Source organism: Lontra canadensis, unplaced genomic scaffold (assembly GCF_010015895.1).
Source record: "Lontra canadensis isolate GAN:19392208 unplaced genomic scaffold, GSC_riverotter_1.0 scaffold52, whole genome shotgun sequence".
Lineage (NCBI taxonomy): Eukaryota > Metazoa > Chordata > Mammalia > Carnivora > Mustelidae > Lontra > Lontra canadensis.
In genome coordinates, this window is record NW_022631046.1 from 10,599,489 (window position 1) to 10,618,551 (window position 19,063).

A 19,063-nucleotide genomic window follows, 5' to 3' on the forward strand; every position below is an offset into this window, starting at 1 on the left:
AACTCACAAGATAAACTTTGTCAGGGATCCTCGGACCACTGTTAATCCAATTTATCTAAAATAACTTCTGTGGACGGTACTATAAAATAGTCTTGATGTTCCACTGGGGATTCATTGATAGCTTTATCACAGCTAATGAATCATTTTTCTAGCTCCATATGCTTTTGATCCAAATGGCTACTGTTGAAGGAGAATTTGCTTTGTATTTTTTCCCCCTATTGAATTCATAGGGTTAATTACTCTGGGGAGGAAACAAAAGTCTCAGTGAGTTTTCTTGGGCAAGAAGAATGGCAGCGTTCTTCCAGAAAGCAGAGTTCGACTGTCGTGTTGAGGGTTAAAACCAAGCTGACACACAAAGCAAAATGAAACCAGAGCTGCAATTACAAAGTGGGACAGATGTAGGAGGCCAGGTTTCCTGTGGCCCATTTTCCAGTTTCCTGCCTGCAACCTGCACAAGAGGAAGCTGAATGTTACCAAGTATGAGAACTGAAGGGGGACGTGCTTCGGGCCAGAATTAAGATAGGCACACAGAACACGGGCAACAAAAACAATGGCAAAGAAAGTGAATGCTTGGGTTTTAGTCCAAAAATGTCTGTCTGTTTCAAGAAAAGACATTGTCAGTAAAGCCTGTGGTTCCCTGTGAGACTCTGTGGCGGGGGACCTGGGGACGGGCCCGGGTTGTTGGAACCTCTGAGTTTTATAGTCCTACTCCTCTTTCAAGATGCTCTTTAAATACAGTGGGTTACCTGAAAAGATTTTTCCCTGCAGTGCCCTGGATTTCTAAATCTGCTTCCTGGGCATGTTGATAAATGAGGGAGGTGGATGTGGTTAACTGAGTGGCTATAATGAACTGCAGCCTCATTTTGGGAAGGCTGGGTGACCAGTTGGCTGCTTTGATCTAGCAGGCTTGTGTTCCTTTAACTGCCCAATAAAATTGTGTGTGATGTTTTCAAAGAAGAGATTAAATGGTGATGTGTATGGTTAAGACTGCAGAGCACACTCTGTGTGTGTGTGTATCTACCTGACGAGCCATGTGGGGAGAGGCAGGGCTCCTGCAGTCAGAAGACACTGGAGAAGTGGACAAGTCCATCTTTCTCCGGAGATTAAAAAGAGAATAATAAAATTATTCTATGTGTGGGTTACTAGCATATTCTAGAAGAGTCTCTGAAGTCACATGTTATAGTCCGTACCTTAAGAGTAAAGAAATTGAGGTTCAAAGAAACTTCGATTCACTGCATACCTTTTTAAAAAATATAATGCAAACTTTATTTCTTAAGCATTTTTGAGTATACAGTGTAGTAGTGTTAACTATATGCACAGTGTTTTACAGGAGACCTCTAGAACATTGTTTTTTTATCTTTCAGAAGTAACTGAAACTTCAGTCCCATTAAATAACTCCCTTTTTTCCTTCCCCCAGGCCTCCCTCTACCCCCTCAACTACCATTCTCCTTTCTAAGAGTTTAACTACTCTAGATACCTCAAAAGTAGAATCATCACTGCATACCTTTTTATAGAATGCCTGTTATCTGCCGGTGCCATGTTGGAATTGCTGGGTGACACTCGTGTAAAGATGGCTAACACTAAGAAGCTCCACTGGTGGGAGGCTTGTGGAAGGCTCTGTAGAAAGCAGAGATGAAAACAACAGTAGGCCTTGTTGAAGGCTCATAACGGACAGGGCACTGTGCTGAGCTTTTACCCATACACCCTCATTGAAATAGACTTGCCTCTTGGAGGTACAGAGAAATAGGTCTGTGCCTTGTAGGCAATCAATTATTTATGAACCTTCTGGATTGATTACGGTTTCTTCTTCAAGCCCAGAAAGGACAAATTCTGTACCAGGAACATTAGGAAATTGGGGGATGTTGCCAAGTTAGGGAACACAGAGGTGCCCAGGTGAGGCAGCCTGGAGGGAAAATAGGCCCTTTTCCATCTCAATGCAGGTTTATCTGAAAATGGGGAGAGAGGGTGAGGCAGGGCAGGGTTGTCTAGGAGTGGGGTGGGAAATGGCATGGACATACAGATGTGGGAGGAAGTAGAATGGCTCAAACACGCTTTCCCAGTCAGAGTTAATGTAGCCATCCATTTACTTTACCAAAGGAAATTTACCCGTAGAGAAGTCACCGATGAACCAATGGAGTTGCTTCTAATATATCCGGAGACAACAGTTTCATGGGTCTTCTTTACAGTGTCTCCCCCGCCGCCCCCTGACAGTCTCTTTCCTCAGAGGGAAGAGTTATTTGTAAAACCGTACTAGCAGAACATTGCTAACTGATTATAAACGGTAAATAAGTAGACCGAGTAATGGCTAATTTCCTTCTCTCTGTTTATCCTGCCCTTTAAACATGGACAATCTGTAGCTATTCACAGAATGAATGAGAATACAAACATTTGTTAGTAAGTAAAAAGAGCTTTAAGGGACTTGAACTTGGCCTCACAGATTGGCTTTTTTTTTTTTTTTTAACATGTAGTGGTTGATGATAATGAAAATGTCTTTTGAAAATAAATTTAAGTAATTTAAGTAGGGGCACTTGGGTGGCTCAGTCAGTTAAGCATATGCCTTTGGCTTAGGTCACAATCTGGGGGTCCTGGGATGGAGCCCTGCGGGGAGCCTGCTTCTCCCTCTCTCTCTGCTATTCCCCCTGCTTGTGCTCTCTCTCTCTGTCAAATAAATAAATAAAATCTTCTAAAAAATATAATCTTTATTCCACCTCATAAAAATAGTAAAAAAGACTTCAAGTATGGGCTGCATAGTTACAAATGCTGTCCTTACTTAATGCTTTAAAGGTACTCTGTGCTGAGTTACTGCCAATCTCAAATAATACAAATTGTTGTTTTCCAATTCCTTGACTTAGGAACCTAAGCTTTGTTTTATATAATGAAATGGTTTCTGCCTTTTCTCTTGGACATTGATAATATAATGGTATACAAACACTTAGTAGGTGCTGCTCTGGACAGAGGAGTGGAAATTAAGAGAATTTGTAATGTTAACAGTGTTAACATTCAGCCTCCTTTCTCTAACCATTCGCGTTTTAGCAAGCGAAAAGACATACTTATGGAGCACCTGCTTTGTTTGCTTCATACACAGAAGTTTTTCTCCTCCTTGAGTCCTCTAATTTCTGACTAAAATTGTGGTTTGTGTGTGTGTGTGTGTGTGTGTGTTTAACGTTGGCCAATTTCTTTAGTTCCCACAATATGTAAGCTTTAGAAAATCAAATAATTCTGTCCCCTCAACTCCCACCTTAGTATAACTTTAAAAATGAAACCAGGAACATGCAAAGAGAAGTGTTAGGTTGCCATCAATAGAAAGAAGAACAAGTAAGTTGGTATTTCGACTTCTAAGAATGGCTGCAAAAACCACCTCCTTTGCATAGAGAGTCTGGGCAGCCGCATCTCGCAGCCAGATGTCTGGCGCCACCTTGTGGCAGACAGATAGAAGGCCCACTTCCGAGAGGAGGGAAAGCAGCTTCTGGGAGTAAAGAGCCATTGTGAAGAAATGTTCCCCAGGGGCACGTCTAGGTTTTGTGGGGCTTGAAGCTTAAGCATTTTGAAGAGACTGTCTTTGAACCACCTCCTCCAAATTAGAAATACAAAATTACCAGGACCCCTAGCAAAGAGTGGGTCTCTGAGATTCACTTACACTATAAGGTTCACTGTGAGTTGGCCTCAGGGTGCAGGTTCAGGGGGCCCAGGCAGTGCTGGCAGTGGTGGGAAGAACCGAGTCTTCTGTCAGCTGCTGGAGGCTTGGTGGAATGGAAGGGAGCACAGAACCCGTGCTGCTGGGTGACTTCTGTTCTTCAGGTCAAAGTGGGGGCGGGGGTTGCCTCTGGGTAAATTGCAGGTGCATTTCCTTCCAGTCCCCAAGGCCAGTTCTTGCTTTAGCCTTTGCTGATGCTTCTAAGCCTGCTGTGGGGGACTTCTGCCTCTCTCCTCTCACCCCTTTAAAATTTGACCCACCCTATAGTTTGAAGGGTGAGTACTCTCCCTCCTCTGGAAAGCCTTCTCCAAAGAGCCTAATCCTGATTCTCATGCATGCTCCCTGCAGTGTTACAGAGCAGGTAAGGACACAGGCTGTGGCATGAGCTAACCGCAGTTTTATTTATTCATTCACTCATGAGACAAATGTTTGTTGGGTGTCCAGGCTGACCTGTCACTGATCTAAACTGAGAATAGGTCAGTGAGTGAAACAAAGGTCCATACTCACTGAGTCAGCATTTGGGACCAGTACTTCTCAAGCCATCAGTGGGAAGGGACTACTTCTTAAAACTTTCTGAGAAACTGTGGACTGATAATTTTGGGACATACAAAAAAAATAAAGAACAAAGATACCAAAATAGTAGCCCGATTTTTAATGATAGACTTTACGGGCATGAAATGACATTTCAATAAATAGAATTGAGTAAGTGTAATGAGGAAAAATTACAAAAAACTACATAGTCATTGAAAGTGCATGCAAAGGCAATTAATATAGATCATTATTAATACTGGAAACTTTTTTCTTTGTAGTAATTTAAACCAAACAAAAAGTTTGTAAGTGAGCTATAGAGTCCCTGTATTAAATGCCTATAAGCGCACTTTGAACGTACACCATATTTGTCAGCACTGAACTTTTCATGGAGTAAGAGTTTGGTTCTTGCTCACTAATGAATTCAATCTAGGTTGGATACAATAATGCTACTTGCAGGAGATGATGTATCTAAACTATTCTTGTGGTTTTTTTTTTCAATTACACTGGAGAGAAGCCAGTCTCACAGAGGTATGTTGACAGCACTAGAAAAGAGATTTTGCAATCCCGTTTCCACAAACTCGGGATATTAAGTTTTTTAATATTCATCTAAAAGCAAATATTGCATTTACAGTAACTCCTTGGTTAGTTGCCAGTTCCCATAATTTTTCCTATAAAGTTATAGTTATATTTAAATCTTTTAATGAAATCAGTGAATTCTAGATTTTTTTATACTTTTGGGTTACAGTTGAAAAACCTCGAATATCAAACATGTTAGTGTGGTCCCACTTCACGATTCTGACTAGTGTCTAGTTTGTGCCAGTAAGATGAACCCACACAGATCACTGATATATGGGGTATAGTGATAATGCCTAATGGCAGTAGAAGTCTCCATATTACTTATTCTTGGTTTCTGTACTCCTGTCATGGGCTGGTGACCAACAGTTAGCACTAGTGTGTTGACCACACACCGGATAGACTATTCTAGGGCCCCTGCTCTTCCGTGGCTGGTCCTCCATTTTCTCATCTACAAAGTAGGAACAGAAAATGGACGTGTTGTACGAATTAAATGAGATAATACAAGGAAAGGGCTTGATGGAGGGAGAGGGCTTAATAAAAGTACAGACTGTGTACACAGAAGGCAAAGATAAGGCTCTTAGGATTAGAAAATACAGATGAGTGAATGAATGAATGAATGAATGATTAACTCTGTGAGGCAGACCGTAAGAAATGCTGAAAAGATTTGTGGCATGAGTGTGTGTGCACCCGTGTGTACGTGTGTGTGTGTGTGTGTGTGTGTACGTGTATGTTGCTTTCATGTGGGAGGAGCCAGGTGGCCTTCCGGTCTTCTTAGCCCTTCGTGCCTATTGTTCGAGGCACCCGGTTTAGCATTGGGATGATTGCTGCATTTTACTAGTCTCCCCCTGTTGGTGAGTTCAGGGCTTTCCCTGCCCTGGGGAGGGGAACAGCTGTCTCTTCTTTTGTGCAAGGTGTTCACTGGACCCCCAGGGGCCAGGGGAAGTGTGCGGGAAGTGGGGGAGGGCTGGGGGCTAGTGCCCTTGCCTGGAGGGAGGGATGTGGAGAGGCTGAACCTGGGGCATTGCGATTGTGGTCCAGTGGCTTTCAAGGAGGCAGAGGAGGGCAGCCGGGCTGGTGACCGTGATCGCTGTGTCCAGTATGTTGCATCCTTCTCTGTGCGGCTCCATCCGGATTTGAGAATAAATCAAGGATACTATTTGCAGTCTTTAAAAACAGAAGAGTTGAAGACACAGAGTGGGGGTGGAAGGTGACACACAGTCTGCTTAGGCGTCTCTACCCAGGGCCAGAAGGCAAGCCTAATGGGCGGTCAGCTCTGCCCCCTCCTCTCTGCATCTGCTGCTTGGACAGGCCTGGGGAAACTACCTGTGTGGGCTCCAGCACCGGCGGTCATAAGCATGTTGTCACAGATGTTCCTTAGGATGTCACTTTAGAACACTTCTCTTTTTCTGACCCAGTAGCTTTCATCTGTGTGACTCTCTGCCCTGCCCCCTCCAGGAGCATGAGAAGTGGAGTGGAGTTAGCCCCAGGGGAGGTGTGGGCACCCACGGGCTCATAGCAGCTGGGAGGCCTCTGGCTGAGTGTCCGGAACCAATGTTTCTTAAGCCGGAGTCAGCAAATATGTGCGCAGGGATCTGAGTTTTCTCAGAATTAAAAAAAAAAATTTTTGTCCTTTCATTTTTGATGATAGTCCAAAAAGCCATATAAGCATATAAACTGTCCCTAAAGAGCTGAAGATTCTCCTTGGATTCCAGTGACTTCACTGGGGTCATTGTCTAATGAACAAAAAAACCAAGGTGATACAATATCTAAATGACACCTTTGAGCCACGTGAAAGCCAAATGACCTCAAAACACGCTCTATGAAGAGGTTTCCTCGTTGCTTAAAAAAGAATAGTAAACATTTAAATAACACCAGCTAGCAGGTGTAGTTCAAGGGCATGATGAGTAATTCGAGTGATCCTTACAACAGCCTCGTAAAAGAGATACTTTTATTATCACCCTCCCTGTACTACTTACGAGGATTGTGAGGCACAGAAAGGTTAAGGAATTTAGGCAAGGTCCCACAGCCAGACAGGACCGGTACTTGAATTGGAAACCCAGGTCTGGCTCCCGAGTCTGCTCTTACCCCCCCCTGTAACCTTCCAGACAAAGTGGCTCACTCCCTCAGTGCTGCATGTTGTAGGGAATAATTGTGCTTCCGTGAAACACAGCACCCTCTGGGTGATGTGGTTCTGATTTTCGGGAAGCTAATTTACAACTCTGTTAATTATAGATAAGTGACAGCAAAGTAGCTATTGTCTATAGATATGCAAATTCTATTCTGTCTTTCTCTCTCTGCGCTCAGTTGATTTCTCTCCCACCCTCAGGTTTGCCCCCTTTGTGCATTCATTTCAGTGTTTTTGATCTACAAATGTTTCTTCCGTTTGGATATTTTTAAACTTGTTACAAAGTCTGCCTAGTTCCCTCCTCGATTAGTGAGTAAAATAAAATCTTTACCATGTCTTCATTTTTATATCTGTATGAGAGCAATGATGTTACTCATTCTGAAAATTAAAAAAAAAAAAGATTTTATTGACAGAGTGAGAGAGCACAAGCAGGGGGAGTGGGAGAGGGAGAGGGAGAGGGAGAAGCAGACTCCCTGCTGATGCAGGACTCAGACTGGATCCCAGGATCCTGGGATCATGACCTGAGCTGGAGGCAAATGCCCAACTGACTGAGCCACACAGGTACCCCCAGAATTGTTTTAACAAAGGAATTTCTCAACCCATAGCTTCTTAGGTTCTCCGTGACCTTCTGCTCAAGCCCCCCCCCCCACCCCCTTAACCTGCTCTGGCTGTGTTTTCCTGTAGAGCTGTTCTCCCGACACTATAGTCAATATTCCTGTTTGTTGTTGTTTATGGCCTGTCTTCGCCCACTGGGATGTGAGTTGCATGAGGACAGAGGTCTTCGTCTCTTCCGTTCACTGATCCCTCCTAAATACCCAGATGGTGTTTGGCATAATGTGAACGCTCAAAAAAAAAAAAAAAAAAAATATATATATATATATATATATATTTGAAAGAAGTGGGGAGAGAATTGAATTTTTATAGGGTATAGTGGTATAAACACATCTTACTCAAAAGGGCTTCATTGGCTCAGTCATTGCTGTAACCTTGCTGTGAAATTGGGACATCTTCCAGCAAAACATCATCTGTCACATGTAAAATTAATCAGTAATTTGAATGGGACACGGGAGGCATCTGCTTTGTTAAACTTTGTTTTATCATTATGTAAGAATCATAAACCTTAAGGAGCTTATATCCAGTATTGTTTATATTGAAGGGAGAATATAGTAAGAGTTTTAATGAAAATCATCTGTCAACACCGGGAACCTATTTTTTCCCCTTGCTCCTTTAAAAGGAAGTATGTGTGTTATTCAAATTGGACAAACTGTTTTAAATATCTAACGAAACTTCCGTGTGTGGCGAGATCTGGGCTGTAAATTACAAAGGGAGAGGAGAGCTGGGACAACCAGCGGGTGGCTTTGTTCTGGAGGTGGGTCTGGCCGGGGCGGGACTGTCCTCTTTGAGGGGAAGCCAGAGGAAGGCCAAGTGTCTGATGCTGGGGGGCACCTCTTCTCGTAAGATCAGAAGTGGACTGATCTCCTAAATATTGAAGTGTAGAGTTTGATTTTTGCATAAAGAATGGCGTGACGAGACCAGACAAAACCTTGTACGTTCAAAATCAGTTCTGGGCAGGGGAAGGGGAAAGAGAAGCATTTTCTAATGAGCAAAAATTTGATTTGGGGAATATTTTTAAAAGATCTGTAGCAATTTCTTTCATGTGTTCTGCATATTTTAAGCAGGGGATTGTGGGGACTCCCGCTGAAGGCGGTTCGGCTAAGGAAATATTTTAACTTAAAGCAGGTCTCCGTTTGCATAATAATATATCAAATGTAAACTTCAAGTATCAACACTTTCTTGAACTTTTTGCTTAATAAGAGCTACAGGATGCTCTCTGGATTGCCCATGTTCCTTAGGATGGCAGCTGGAGAAATTGGACTTTATTGTACCTGCATTTTAAGACCGAGTGCTTTATTAAAGATTCTAGGTGTCAAAGAATAAGAAAAGAATTTATTTTAAAGCTTTTCTCTGGTGATAGAAGTACTCATTTGGGTGAACTTGAGAATACATCCAGTGTTGGTCGTTGTTGGAAGGGCGCGCTTCCCAGTCATGGTGTTAGAATCTTTTCCAGTGTCCCAGAGGGGGCAGAATTTGTCGCAGGCAGAGGTGGTAGATTGTGAGCATAATTGTATATGGAAATAACTGCGTAAATGTTGATTAAATGTATTTAATCGTAATTAAAATAAATTAGGATTGGCGCTAAAAGCAGCACAGTGAGTGCCCTTGAATGGAGGGAACCATTGCAGGGATGTCAGCTGGGGGCCTCTGTCCCCCGTTGCCCACATGCGCTGTTGTTTTAACGTGTTTTAATCACCTGGGTGATTAGCGCCCAGAGGGCTGGGAGGGCCTAGAGCCATGTGCCCCCCACCCCCGCCCCCGTATCCCAGAATTACCTCTGCCCACGGTAGAAGGGGGCAACCTGTTCATAGGTGTGATTATAAACTCCCAGGGATGGGTTTCTGAGTCACATGTGGCTGGGATTTCCAACAATAAAGATGTGTGTGCTCTACAGTCATTGAAACTGGAAGACCAGTGAGGACAAAGGAGTGGCCAGCAGAGCTGGAGAATGCGAGAATGAGGACCCCAGCACCCGGCTCGCTGTGCTTTAAGCAAGAGTGGCTTGATGCCAATGTCCCCTCCTGTAGAGTGGTGGCAGTCACACTTCTAAGGAATCCTCCAGTCCTCAGAGGTCACCTGACTGTGATACCTCAGTGTGGGAGACTTGGGGGGAGGGCTGGGAAGGGAAGGTTCCAAGGCCCACCCTGCTGGTCTCTAAGCACTTGGCAGGGGCAGCTCTGTGAAGTCCGGTTCACAGCTCCGTGCCTTCCCTTGGCCCATTTCCTCTACTCCAGAAATCCAGGGGGCCCCTGATGTGGGGCCCCACCCCCACCACTTGCTCCTCTACTCTTGTTCATCTCCCTCTTTTCTTTCCTTCTTCTACCTTTCTCTAAGGCCCTGTGGTCCCTTGGCCAGCTGGTGGCCCTCTCAGTAAGATCTGGTCAGCCAACCCCCACCCCCACCCCCGGCACCATGCAGAGTGTTTTTTTCATGTCTAGATGCACCTCACGATTGTGAATGTGACCCTGCAGTGTGAAGATAACGGCACTCCTTTGAAGAGAGAATTTTTCAAAGCAGAGACATTGGATGTTGTCATAGTCAACTTTGGCCGCCATGGTGCCAACTGACAAATGGCCCCACACGTCCTTGGTGCACCATGGCACTTCTGTTTCCCGCGGTGAGCTTCAAGGATTCTGCCTTAGCCTGTGGGTCGTGGGCCCGGGCTCCAGGCTTTGGGCTGAGTTCATGTTGGCTCCATGTGTCTCATTTCAGGGCAGTAGCCTCACAGCAGGGACAGGAGCATGAAAGGAAAAGTGCAAACATGTGGCGCTTCTTAGACCTTGGCTCAGGATCGGCATGGTCATGCCTTCCAGTGAACGTTGCATTGGCCAGATGGAGTCATATGGTCAAGGCCAAATTTCAGTGGGGTGGGGAGAAAGAACTGCACCCCACCACCTCGTGCACGGCTGTGTGGTCACTTCAATAGGAGAAGGGGTGGAAGATGGAGAACGTTTCATCCTCCTAACTTATGCCCAGAGAACATGGTTCCCATACCTGGGGTTGGGGTCCCATGAATGGGGGTTTCAGGCAGCACCAGAAGCTTTAGGAGTCCTGGTTGGTAGAAGCAGAAAGTGTAAATACATTCAAATACACAGATAGGTTTCCTTTGTCCCATCTGGAACATGCTGGTTTGAGTCCACGAACATGCAGGTGGCTGACCGCCTTCCTCCCTGGTGCCTGAGCCAGAGGTCCAGCCGCCCCTGCCCTCCAGACTTCCAGACCCATGGGCAGCCTTCTGCTCTTTGGAGCAGTTCCTCTGAGCATCTGCTTGAAGTTTCCGAGATATTTTAAAGCTTACTGTCTGAAGTGTTCAGCCAAAAGAATACCAAAAAATTTGAGACGCCTGTTCGCAATTCTTAGTGCCAAGGATGAGAAGCGAGCCTGTGGCTTATCCACAAATAATCAGGAGGGTGGGTCGTATTGGGAACCTGGGCCAGCAGCTGCCACACATCACCACAGTTGTGCTTACGAGACTCTTGAGATGCAGGGACGGTTTTGATCTAACAGTGACATGATTTACTGTCTCACAGACCCGAGTGGCCATGGTGTCGAAGATTCATTTCTGGAAAGACTATCTCCTTTAAAGAGCCATAAATAAAATGCCTTATGGGTTTTTGGAGATCATTCCTAATCTGCTTTCCTTTAACTGAAAAGCCTGTGGTTGCTTAGAGAAAAAAAAAATAAATGTGTTCTTTTGGCTAAACATGTGAAAAGGAAGAAAGAGGTGAGTGCTTGTTGGATGGTGACATGTCCGTCCCCATGTGGGAGAAAAGTAACTTGTCCACCTGAAGGCTGCCCCTTTAAGAAGATGCGGGGGAGGTGTTGTGGAATTGACACAACCAGTGGCCCAAAGGGGTCCTGGAAGGAAGTTATCCTGGCTACCAGGTGTCCTGGATTCATGCCCCTTGCTCAGTACCCCTCGGCTTCCGCATCTCCTTGTTGCTCTCCTTGTGGGGGACCCTAGTGCTCTCTGGTTCGGTCCCCACCCCCAGCTTGCTTTAGAAACTTTCTCCAGCTGGAAGCCAATTTTCCACCCTCTGGTCATCCCTGGCTTCCTCAACCTGGCACCCCTCAACTCACCCCCACTCAGCCCAGATTGAAAGCCGGGGCACTTGGTGTGTCCAGCTGTGACAGGGGACCCAAGGTACAGCTTTTGAGACCAGCCCAACCACCTCTTTCCTCATGCAGTGAACGTTTTCTCCCCACTTCGTTGAGAGGATTTATTTTTATTTTTTAAATCTTATTTTCATTCCATGATAGTTAACCTGCAGTGTTCATTTCATGTGTACGATCCAGTGATTCAGCAGGTGCAGATGTCACTCAGTGCTTGTCATGATGAATTACCCCCCTTAATCCTGGTCACCTACTACTTTAACAACTGTGGATATAATAAGTGCATTAGTATTAGTAGTAGAATCAGTGCCTGTTGCCATGAAAGTCCTCAAATGTCGGAAGATAATGAACTACCTGGGGGGAGAGGGGAAAAAATTTCTTCAAGAAAGTTCCCTCACAACTGGGTCATCACAGGTAAGTAGGAGCTTACCAGGCTCCAAGGCTAGGGAACAACATTTTAGACAGAAGGAAAAGCCCTTACAAAGTCCACACCAGAGTCAAAGGAAAAGAGTATTTTCTAATCCTGTCATAGCTGGGAAAAATGCTTTTCCCATCGGAGCGGGTGTGGCCATGGGTTTGATCTGTAACAGGACAAATGTCTGGTGAAGCGAAGGGCTCTTCACGTGGCAGTGGTGATCCTTCAGTTCACAAAGCTGTGTCCATTGGGCCCCTGAGACATGTGACGCCGGGCTCAGTTTTGAAGTCCGGGGAAGACGCCCAGCAGCCGGACTGAGACCCTTCCCGGGGCAGCGCGGCCCAGCCCCCATTCGTCATGGGGTCCAGATTCACAGCAGATCACGGACTCCGAGACTGACCAACAGAGCAGTCAAGAGTCTGGTTGGGAACAGACTCCGGTGTTAAGAGGGGACTCGCTGGAATGGGGACTCAGCGTGCAAGTGGGAGCTCGTGAATCGCTTTCCCGTTCCTCCCGATGCCACCCCGTGGCTGGAGGGGACGCGTGTCGTGACTACAGGGATCCCAGGGATTCCCGGTATTTCTGAATCGGGGCTGTTTACAAAAATGCCTCCAGAAGGCACCTGAACCCGAGTGGCCTGTGGGGTCGATGCAAAAGCGGTGTTTTGTTGGGTTCCCTGCGGGAGGGAGGGCAGGAGCGGAGGCGGTACCGGTGGGCACCTGCGCTGACGGCTGTGCCCGCCTTCTCCCCCGCAGGTATGGAGAGTGCAATCACGCTGTGGCAGTTCCTGTTGCAGTTGCTGCTGGACCAGAAACATGAGCATCTGATCTGCTGGACCTCCAACGATGGTGAATTCAAGCTCCTCAAAGCAGAAGAAGTGGCCAAACTGTGGGGCCTCCGGAAGAACAAAACGAACATGAACTACGATAAGCTGAGCAGAGCCCTTCGATACTATTATGACAAGGTAAACCCTCGAGCCTCGCGCATGGAGCGCCGCCTGCTCCTTTCCCTGGTGAAAGCAGATGGTTGTGGACCACGAAGCAGATTAGAAACATCAAATGGAGGCAACTTATGCAGGTTTTTCTGGTGGAAGGGAAAGCTGTGCCATAGGGATTTTTTTTTTTTTTTTTTCCTAGAAGCCCTTTGCATGTTCCTATGAGTCGAATTTTGTTCCGTCTGCATTTTCCCTTAGAGGTTGCTGCAAACCTTTGCTCACAGTAGAAATTAGTCGTCGGGAGGTTCTCAGGCCTCCCTCGTTGTCAGTTGCTTGAGTGACAGAACGAACGTTAAGATCTAGAAAGTCTGTGCATCCCGACTGGTCTGCCGTTCACTCGGATGGGTCTTTTCTGGAACGTTGGTAGCTTGGGCAAGTTATTTAGCTGCTCAGAGCCGCAGTGTCCTCATTTATACAAGGGGGATCATACTAGTGCCATCTCGGGATTGTTACGAAGATAAACACGTTCAGTGCTTAGAACGATGCTTGCTACCGCCCCGGGCTTTGCACCTTCGTGGGAAATTTCCCTAATTAAAAGGAAAGCCTTTTTCCTTTTTAAGTCACAGAGAGGAGACAGAGCGCTCTGTTAAGTGGTGACACAGCCCAGTTGCCAAGCAAGGACAGTTGGGGTGAGTTCTAATGCATTTCTGGAAAAGCAGTTAATGTGGCTGCGAGGGCAAAATTATTGCTCTTCAGAGGTAATCATTTCAGGCCTGTAATTTTGGCCCTCTCTGCGAGGATCTGTTGGTGCTGTATATTTAGCCCCACAGACACAAAGACTTAAGAGTCCTAATAAGGGTAAGCTTTTGTCCTGGATTTGCCGTTCTTATTGAAAGGTGAATTAAAAGCTGATTTAAATATTAGTTCCTGATCTATATTTAGTGCCTGCCTTTTGCCAATCTCTTTGGAATTCAAGACAGAAGGATTACACATTTCAGGAAGTGGAGACATCATTAATTATAAAGTGTTCCTTTATATGATCGTAATTACATATGATTATGTCATTGAAATGTTAAAGGTGCTTTCCTTTAATGTAGCAATTAATTAGTCCTGGCTTAATGCAGAGTCCTACGAAGGAGTAAAAGCATTTCTTGCAAATTGCACTGTCTGAAAGACTCGCAGATGGTTTATTGTTTTGCATTTTTCCCCAGGTTCTAAGTTACACAATGGGAATGGGGGGGGAGCCCTCTGAAGGAAAACAGTCGTCTTGCCTGTTGGCAGGGTGCCTAAAAGCCTGGCTTTGAGACTAGAAAAATGTCATTGTTTTAATTCAAGACATCAAAGATTAGGGGCCCTGTCTCAGTACCTGCGACTCTCCTTGTGGCCCAGGCACCAGGGCTAAGGATGCTGGGTCTTCAGCATGAAGGGAGACCATGGGCTGCAAGGGACTCATCCAAAGGCCAGTAGAGCCATTCCTATGGAGAAGACACCTGCTCTCCCTTGGGCAGACTTTCTAACTCTCTGGGGAGAGCAGGTTCGGGGCTTCAGTCGCCCAGCACACTTTGGTACCTTCTGTGTCTAAGGCCTGGAGCTGCGGGCACTTTCCACCCTTCGCCTCATTTAAACGCAGCAGCCCAGGTTGCTGGACCCACGGCCTCTCCAGGAAGCAGTAGCCTCGGACTTGAACCTGACTTGTCTGCCTGCATTCCTGGCCACAAGGCAAACGCTCTACCTTCTGGGCCATTCATTTTCTTTGCCTCCTGAACACCTGAGTTTCGAGGAGGCCAGTCAGGTAGCACAGAGGTGATTTTCGTTTCTTACTGAGCCCTGCAGTACCACACGGCCCTGCTCCTGTTGGGTCCAGGGTCTGAGTGGTCGCTGTGACCTCGCCCTCTTGTCCCTTTCCTCTCCCACCAGCACTGAGCCTAAGATTTGGCCACGTGACCTGTGAGCAGCCAGCTCATGCAAACAGTGAGGACAGGAGCAGCTCTTGTCCAGCGAGTCACACAGGCGTGGCCACCACGGGAGGACACTTTATGTCCTTCCTTCCACGTGTACACAGTACCCAGGTTTGTACACGGTACACTCACATGTACACAAGACACACACACATGGACACATGATATGTGTGTGCCACATCCCTGTACACACTGCACACATGCGTGCATTACACACAGGTGTGCCATGCACATATGCACACACACAATGTACACGTATGCAATATGCATGTATATGCACACAATATATGTGTGTGCACAACACATATGTGCAGGCAATATATGTGTGTAAGCCCAGTATACCTGTGCATGTATGCAGTACACATGCTAATATGCATATGTGCACACAGCACACGTCCACATGTATACGGTATCCATGCAAGTGTATGTAATATACATGTGTGTGGTACACATGTGTACACACTGTACATAGGCATGTACACAGTACACATGTGTGCACACGGGCATTTGAATCTTTCTCATGAAATGCCCTGAAGTGATGAGTAAGTGTGATCATTAGATTCCTGATACAGCTTAAAATACAAAGGGAGGGAAGAAGAGGGGGCAGAGAATGAAGGAGAGGAGAGGAAGGGCGGGGAGGGAGAGGGAAAGGGAAGAAATGCAAAGGTTACAAAAATTATAGTAGATTTTACATTTCGTGATGAACACTTTTTTAAAAAGATTTTATTATTTTATTTTATTTTTATTTTATTTTATTATTTTTTTTAATTTTATTTTTTATAAACATATATTTTTTTCCCCAGGGGTACAGGTCTGTGAGATTTTATTTTAGAGAGAGAGAGCCCGCATGTGAGCAGGGAAGGGGCAGAGGGAGAGGGAGAGGGAAGGAGAGAATCTCAAGCAGACTCCCTGCTGAGCGTGGAGCCCGATGAGGGCCTCTGTCCCGCAAGCCTGAGAGCGTGACCTTGGCTGAAATCGTGAGTCGGATGCTGGACCGACTGAACCACCCAGGTGCCCCCATGCTCAGCACTTTCCTCAACCTTGCCAGTGTTACTCTGTGACTATGTGTATACATTGAACCATAAGAAATTGCCATCATCTGACCGTTTTGACCCCACAAAAATGGCAGTCTCACACGGTTTGGTTTTTAACCCGAGAGGAGGAATGGAGGAGGGTCTGTGAATGGGAATCTCCTGGCCACGTGCTCCTCCTTCCATCGTGCTCTGCAGGCATTCCTCACAGTTCCCTGCTCTCGGTGTGACCCTCTCTGCCTTTCAGCGTCCTCCCCAGCCCCCTCCTCCATTCTCCAGTCCTGTCCATCCATCCAGAGTGTGCTCTACAGGTGGCCTAAGGTTGGTGACTCCCCACCCTTTTGGCTGCATTCTTCTCTCCCGTTGGCTTTTCTGTCCGTTGCTAGCTTGTATCTCTTCACTGTTGGCTCAAACTGCCCCTCCCTTGGTGTGTCCTGATAGGGAAGCTTTCCTGCAAGCATGAGAATGTCATTATTTTTTGTTGTTGTTGTAGGTTATATTTTTAGCTCATTCCAGAATATTAGACATGGACAGAGGGGAAAAAAGTGGAAAATGTGTGCAGTACTTTGTAGAAGGCATCAGAGCAAAAGATATATGGACTAATTGTATCTGTTTGGGGCTGAGACACTTTAATCGTTATTCCTCAAGAACCTTCCTCCCTCCCCATCCCCTCCGCAGCCCCCCACCATCCATCACTATAGCACGGTGGTTCACAGCATGGACTTGGGGCTAGTCTGCTGGGTGTAAATCCAGCTCCGTGACTGTGAGTGCTTTGCCTGATCCCTCTTGGTTTCAGCTTCCTTCCTAAAATGGGTCTGATAGTAGAGCCTGTACTGTGGTGGAGGGGGTGCAGGTCAGCTGAGTTTACACACAGTTGGTTCTGAGAATTGTGCTCAAAATACAGTAGGTGCTACCAAGTGTTAGCCAGAGAAATGATCCTCATTGCTAATTTGAAAAATTCAGACAACTGCAAAGAAGAAAGTTTGGACCTGTGTACCACCTTCCTACATGAGCACACCTAGAGGTCGGATGAGGTCAGATTCTGGGTGACTGAAGATGGGTGACCACAGTTTCTTTACCCAACTGCCTATCTTTGTATATGGAGGCCCTTCTGAAATTCAGTGACTAAGATGCTTTACTATTTCAATGATGCTTCCTTGCATCTCTGAGGAGCACCCTTCTCTGAGCAGCCCCAGTTGGAGCAGCCCGCAGGAGCTTTGCATTCAGCACTCTCTGGGCTGGAGCGGACACCCCGCCTCAGAGTGTCCATTTCCCCATGGGTAAAGGAGCTTCGTAGCAGCACCTTCCCTCAGCGGGTGGTGTGAGCTCATGTGCAAGGTACTCAGCACAGTGTCAGGCATCTGCTAAGTACACACCCCCAGCGCTCGTCCCCTCTGTTATCTGGGCTTATGAAACTCCCGGCACTGTGTGACAGTTGCCTGTTAATATCGCACAAAACTGGATTAGTGTCCTGGATGGTTGTAACCACAAAGTGTGTGGCTTAGAACCACAGAAATGTATTGTCTCAGATGTGGAGGCCAGAAGTCCAAGGTCAGTGTCAGGAGGGCCGTGCTCCCTCCGAGACTCCAGGTGGATCCTTCCTTGCCTATTCCTAGCCTCTGGTGGGGGCCATGGGTCCTTGTGTCCCTCGGCCAGCACCCACATCACTCCAGTTTCTGCCTGGCTTGTCACATGATGTTATTCCTGTGTGTTTCTCTCCAAATTTCCCTCTTCTAAGGACACCCGTCGTACTGCATGAGGACCACTCTCATGACCTCCTCTTAGCTCAGTTAGGTCTGCAGAACCCTATTTCTAAAGATCCCATTCACAGGTACGGGGAGCAGGGAGGGGGTGGTAGGATTCAGCATCTCTGTTTGGGAGACATACGTCGTTTGTCATATGTTTCATCTATGTTTTACGTATATTTCAGACACTACTGGACTTTCATTCAGATTTTCAAAATTATGATCAATGCCACACATTCTGAAGGAAAACTGTGTGACCGGGACAGCAGCTAGACTCAACAGCAGGTGTGAAGCTAGAGTCTATGATAGGCGTGTCATGGAGGGCCTGTCACATGCCCAGCCCTGGGCTGGGTCCCCAGGGTGGACAGAAAGATGAAAGAGTCCCCTTCTGCGCTAGAGGAGCGAACGACTCTAATAGGGGACTTGGAGCCCATCCTGGCTTAGCCGTGGCTGTGATAGGAGACCTCTGGTGTTCCTTCCTCCGTCTGCATATCTGGGGATTGCCCATCACACACACCATTAGGGAAGGCTGGGAGGTCAGGGGTTTGCAGCTAAGCACTGACAAGGACCTACTGCCCCCACTTACAGCTTTTGAAGAGGCTGCTGGTCAAACTCAGGTAGAATTCCAAGGAAGGAGTGATGCCCAGGTTAGGACGCAGCCCGTTGTGTTCCTCAGGCGTGGACTGAAGGCGTCTGGTCAGCTTGGAAATGTGCAGGTGGAGGGAGGAGGCTGCATCCAAGTGCATGAGCCCAAAAAACAGCTAGTTCTTACCTGCTCAGTTCAAGACCACCTTCCCCAACCCACCCATTTCCCATAGTCTCACTCTGTGTCCTGGGATGTGGCTTTGTTCGTTGTAGTTCTGATGGTTGGAATTTGGGGGGGGGTATGGTTTGATTTTTTATCTCTCTTAGAGTGAAATGGAGTCTTCTAGAGGTCCTTCTACAACCTCTGCAATCTCTTTCAGAGATTGGCTTTGTGAATGAGATTAATGACTCTTTCACTCGTTAACAACTCAGACCTGGTTCTTAAACCTCTCACGGTGGAGTGGAGAGGAGAGCGAGGTCAAAGCCCAGAGCGTGCCTGTGAGTGGCCCCTCCAACTGCCCACACCCATGGGCCCAAGCTTGAGGGGCATGACGTGCTGCTGGGATCCCCCGTCTTCGGTAGCTTCTGGGAGGTTTTTAGCTCTCCATCCCTCTCGAGAAGATATTCTTTCCCTCTTTCTTTCACCTGTGCTTTTTTTCTTCCCAGGTCCAACCCTACCTTTAAAAACACAGCTGCCGCCCTCTGCTGGCTGTGCGGTGGCTGGGGAGACAGACCTGCGCG

The 19,063-nt window shown here is 46.6% G+C and overlaps 1 protein-coding gene across 1 annotated transcript in view; it reads left to right on the forward strand.

Moving 5' to 3' along the window:
* The window catches only part of ELK3 (ETS transcription factor ELK3), a 65,932-nt gene that overhangs the window by 14,137 nt on the left and 32,732 nt on the right, over nt 1-19,063 (forward strand). The window contains exon 2 of the mRNA XM_032874277.1: nt 12,825-13,033. Coding sequence (XP_032730168.1) covers nt 12,827-13,033 — 207 coding nt within the window. The 5' untranslated portion in view covers nt 12,825-12,826. The remainder of the gene's footprint in view (nt 1-12,824; nt 13,034-19,063) is intronic.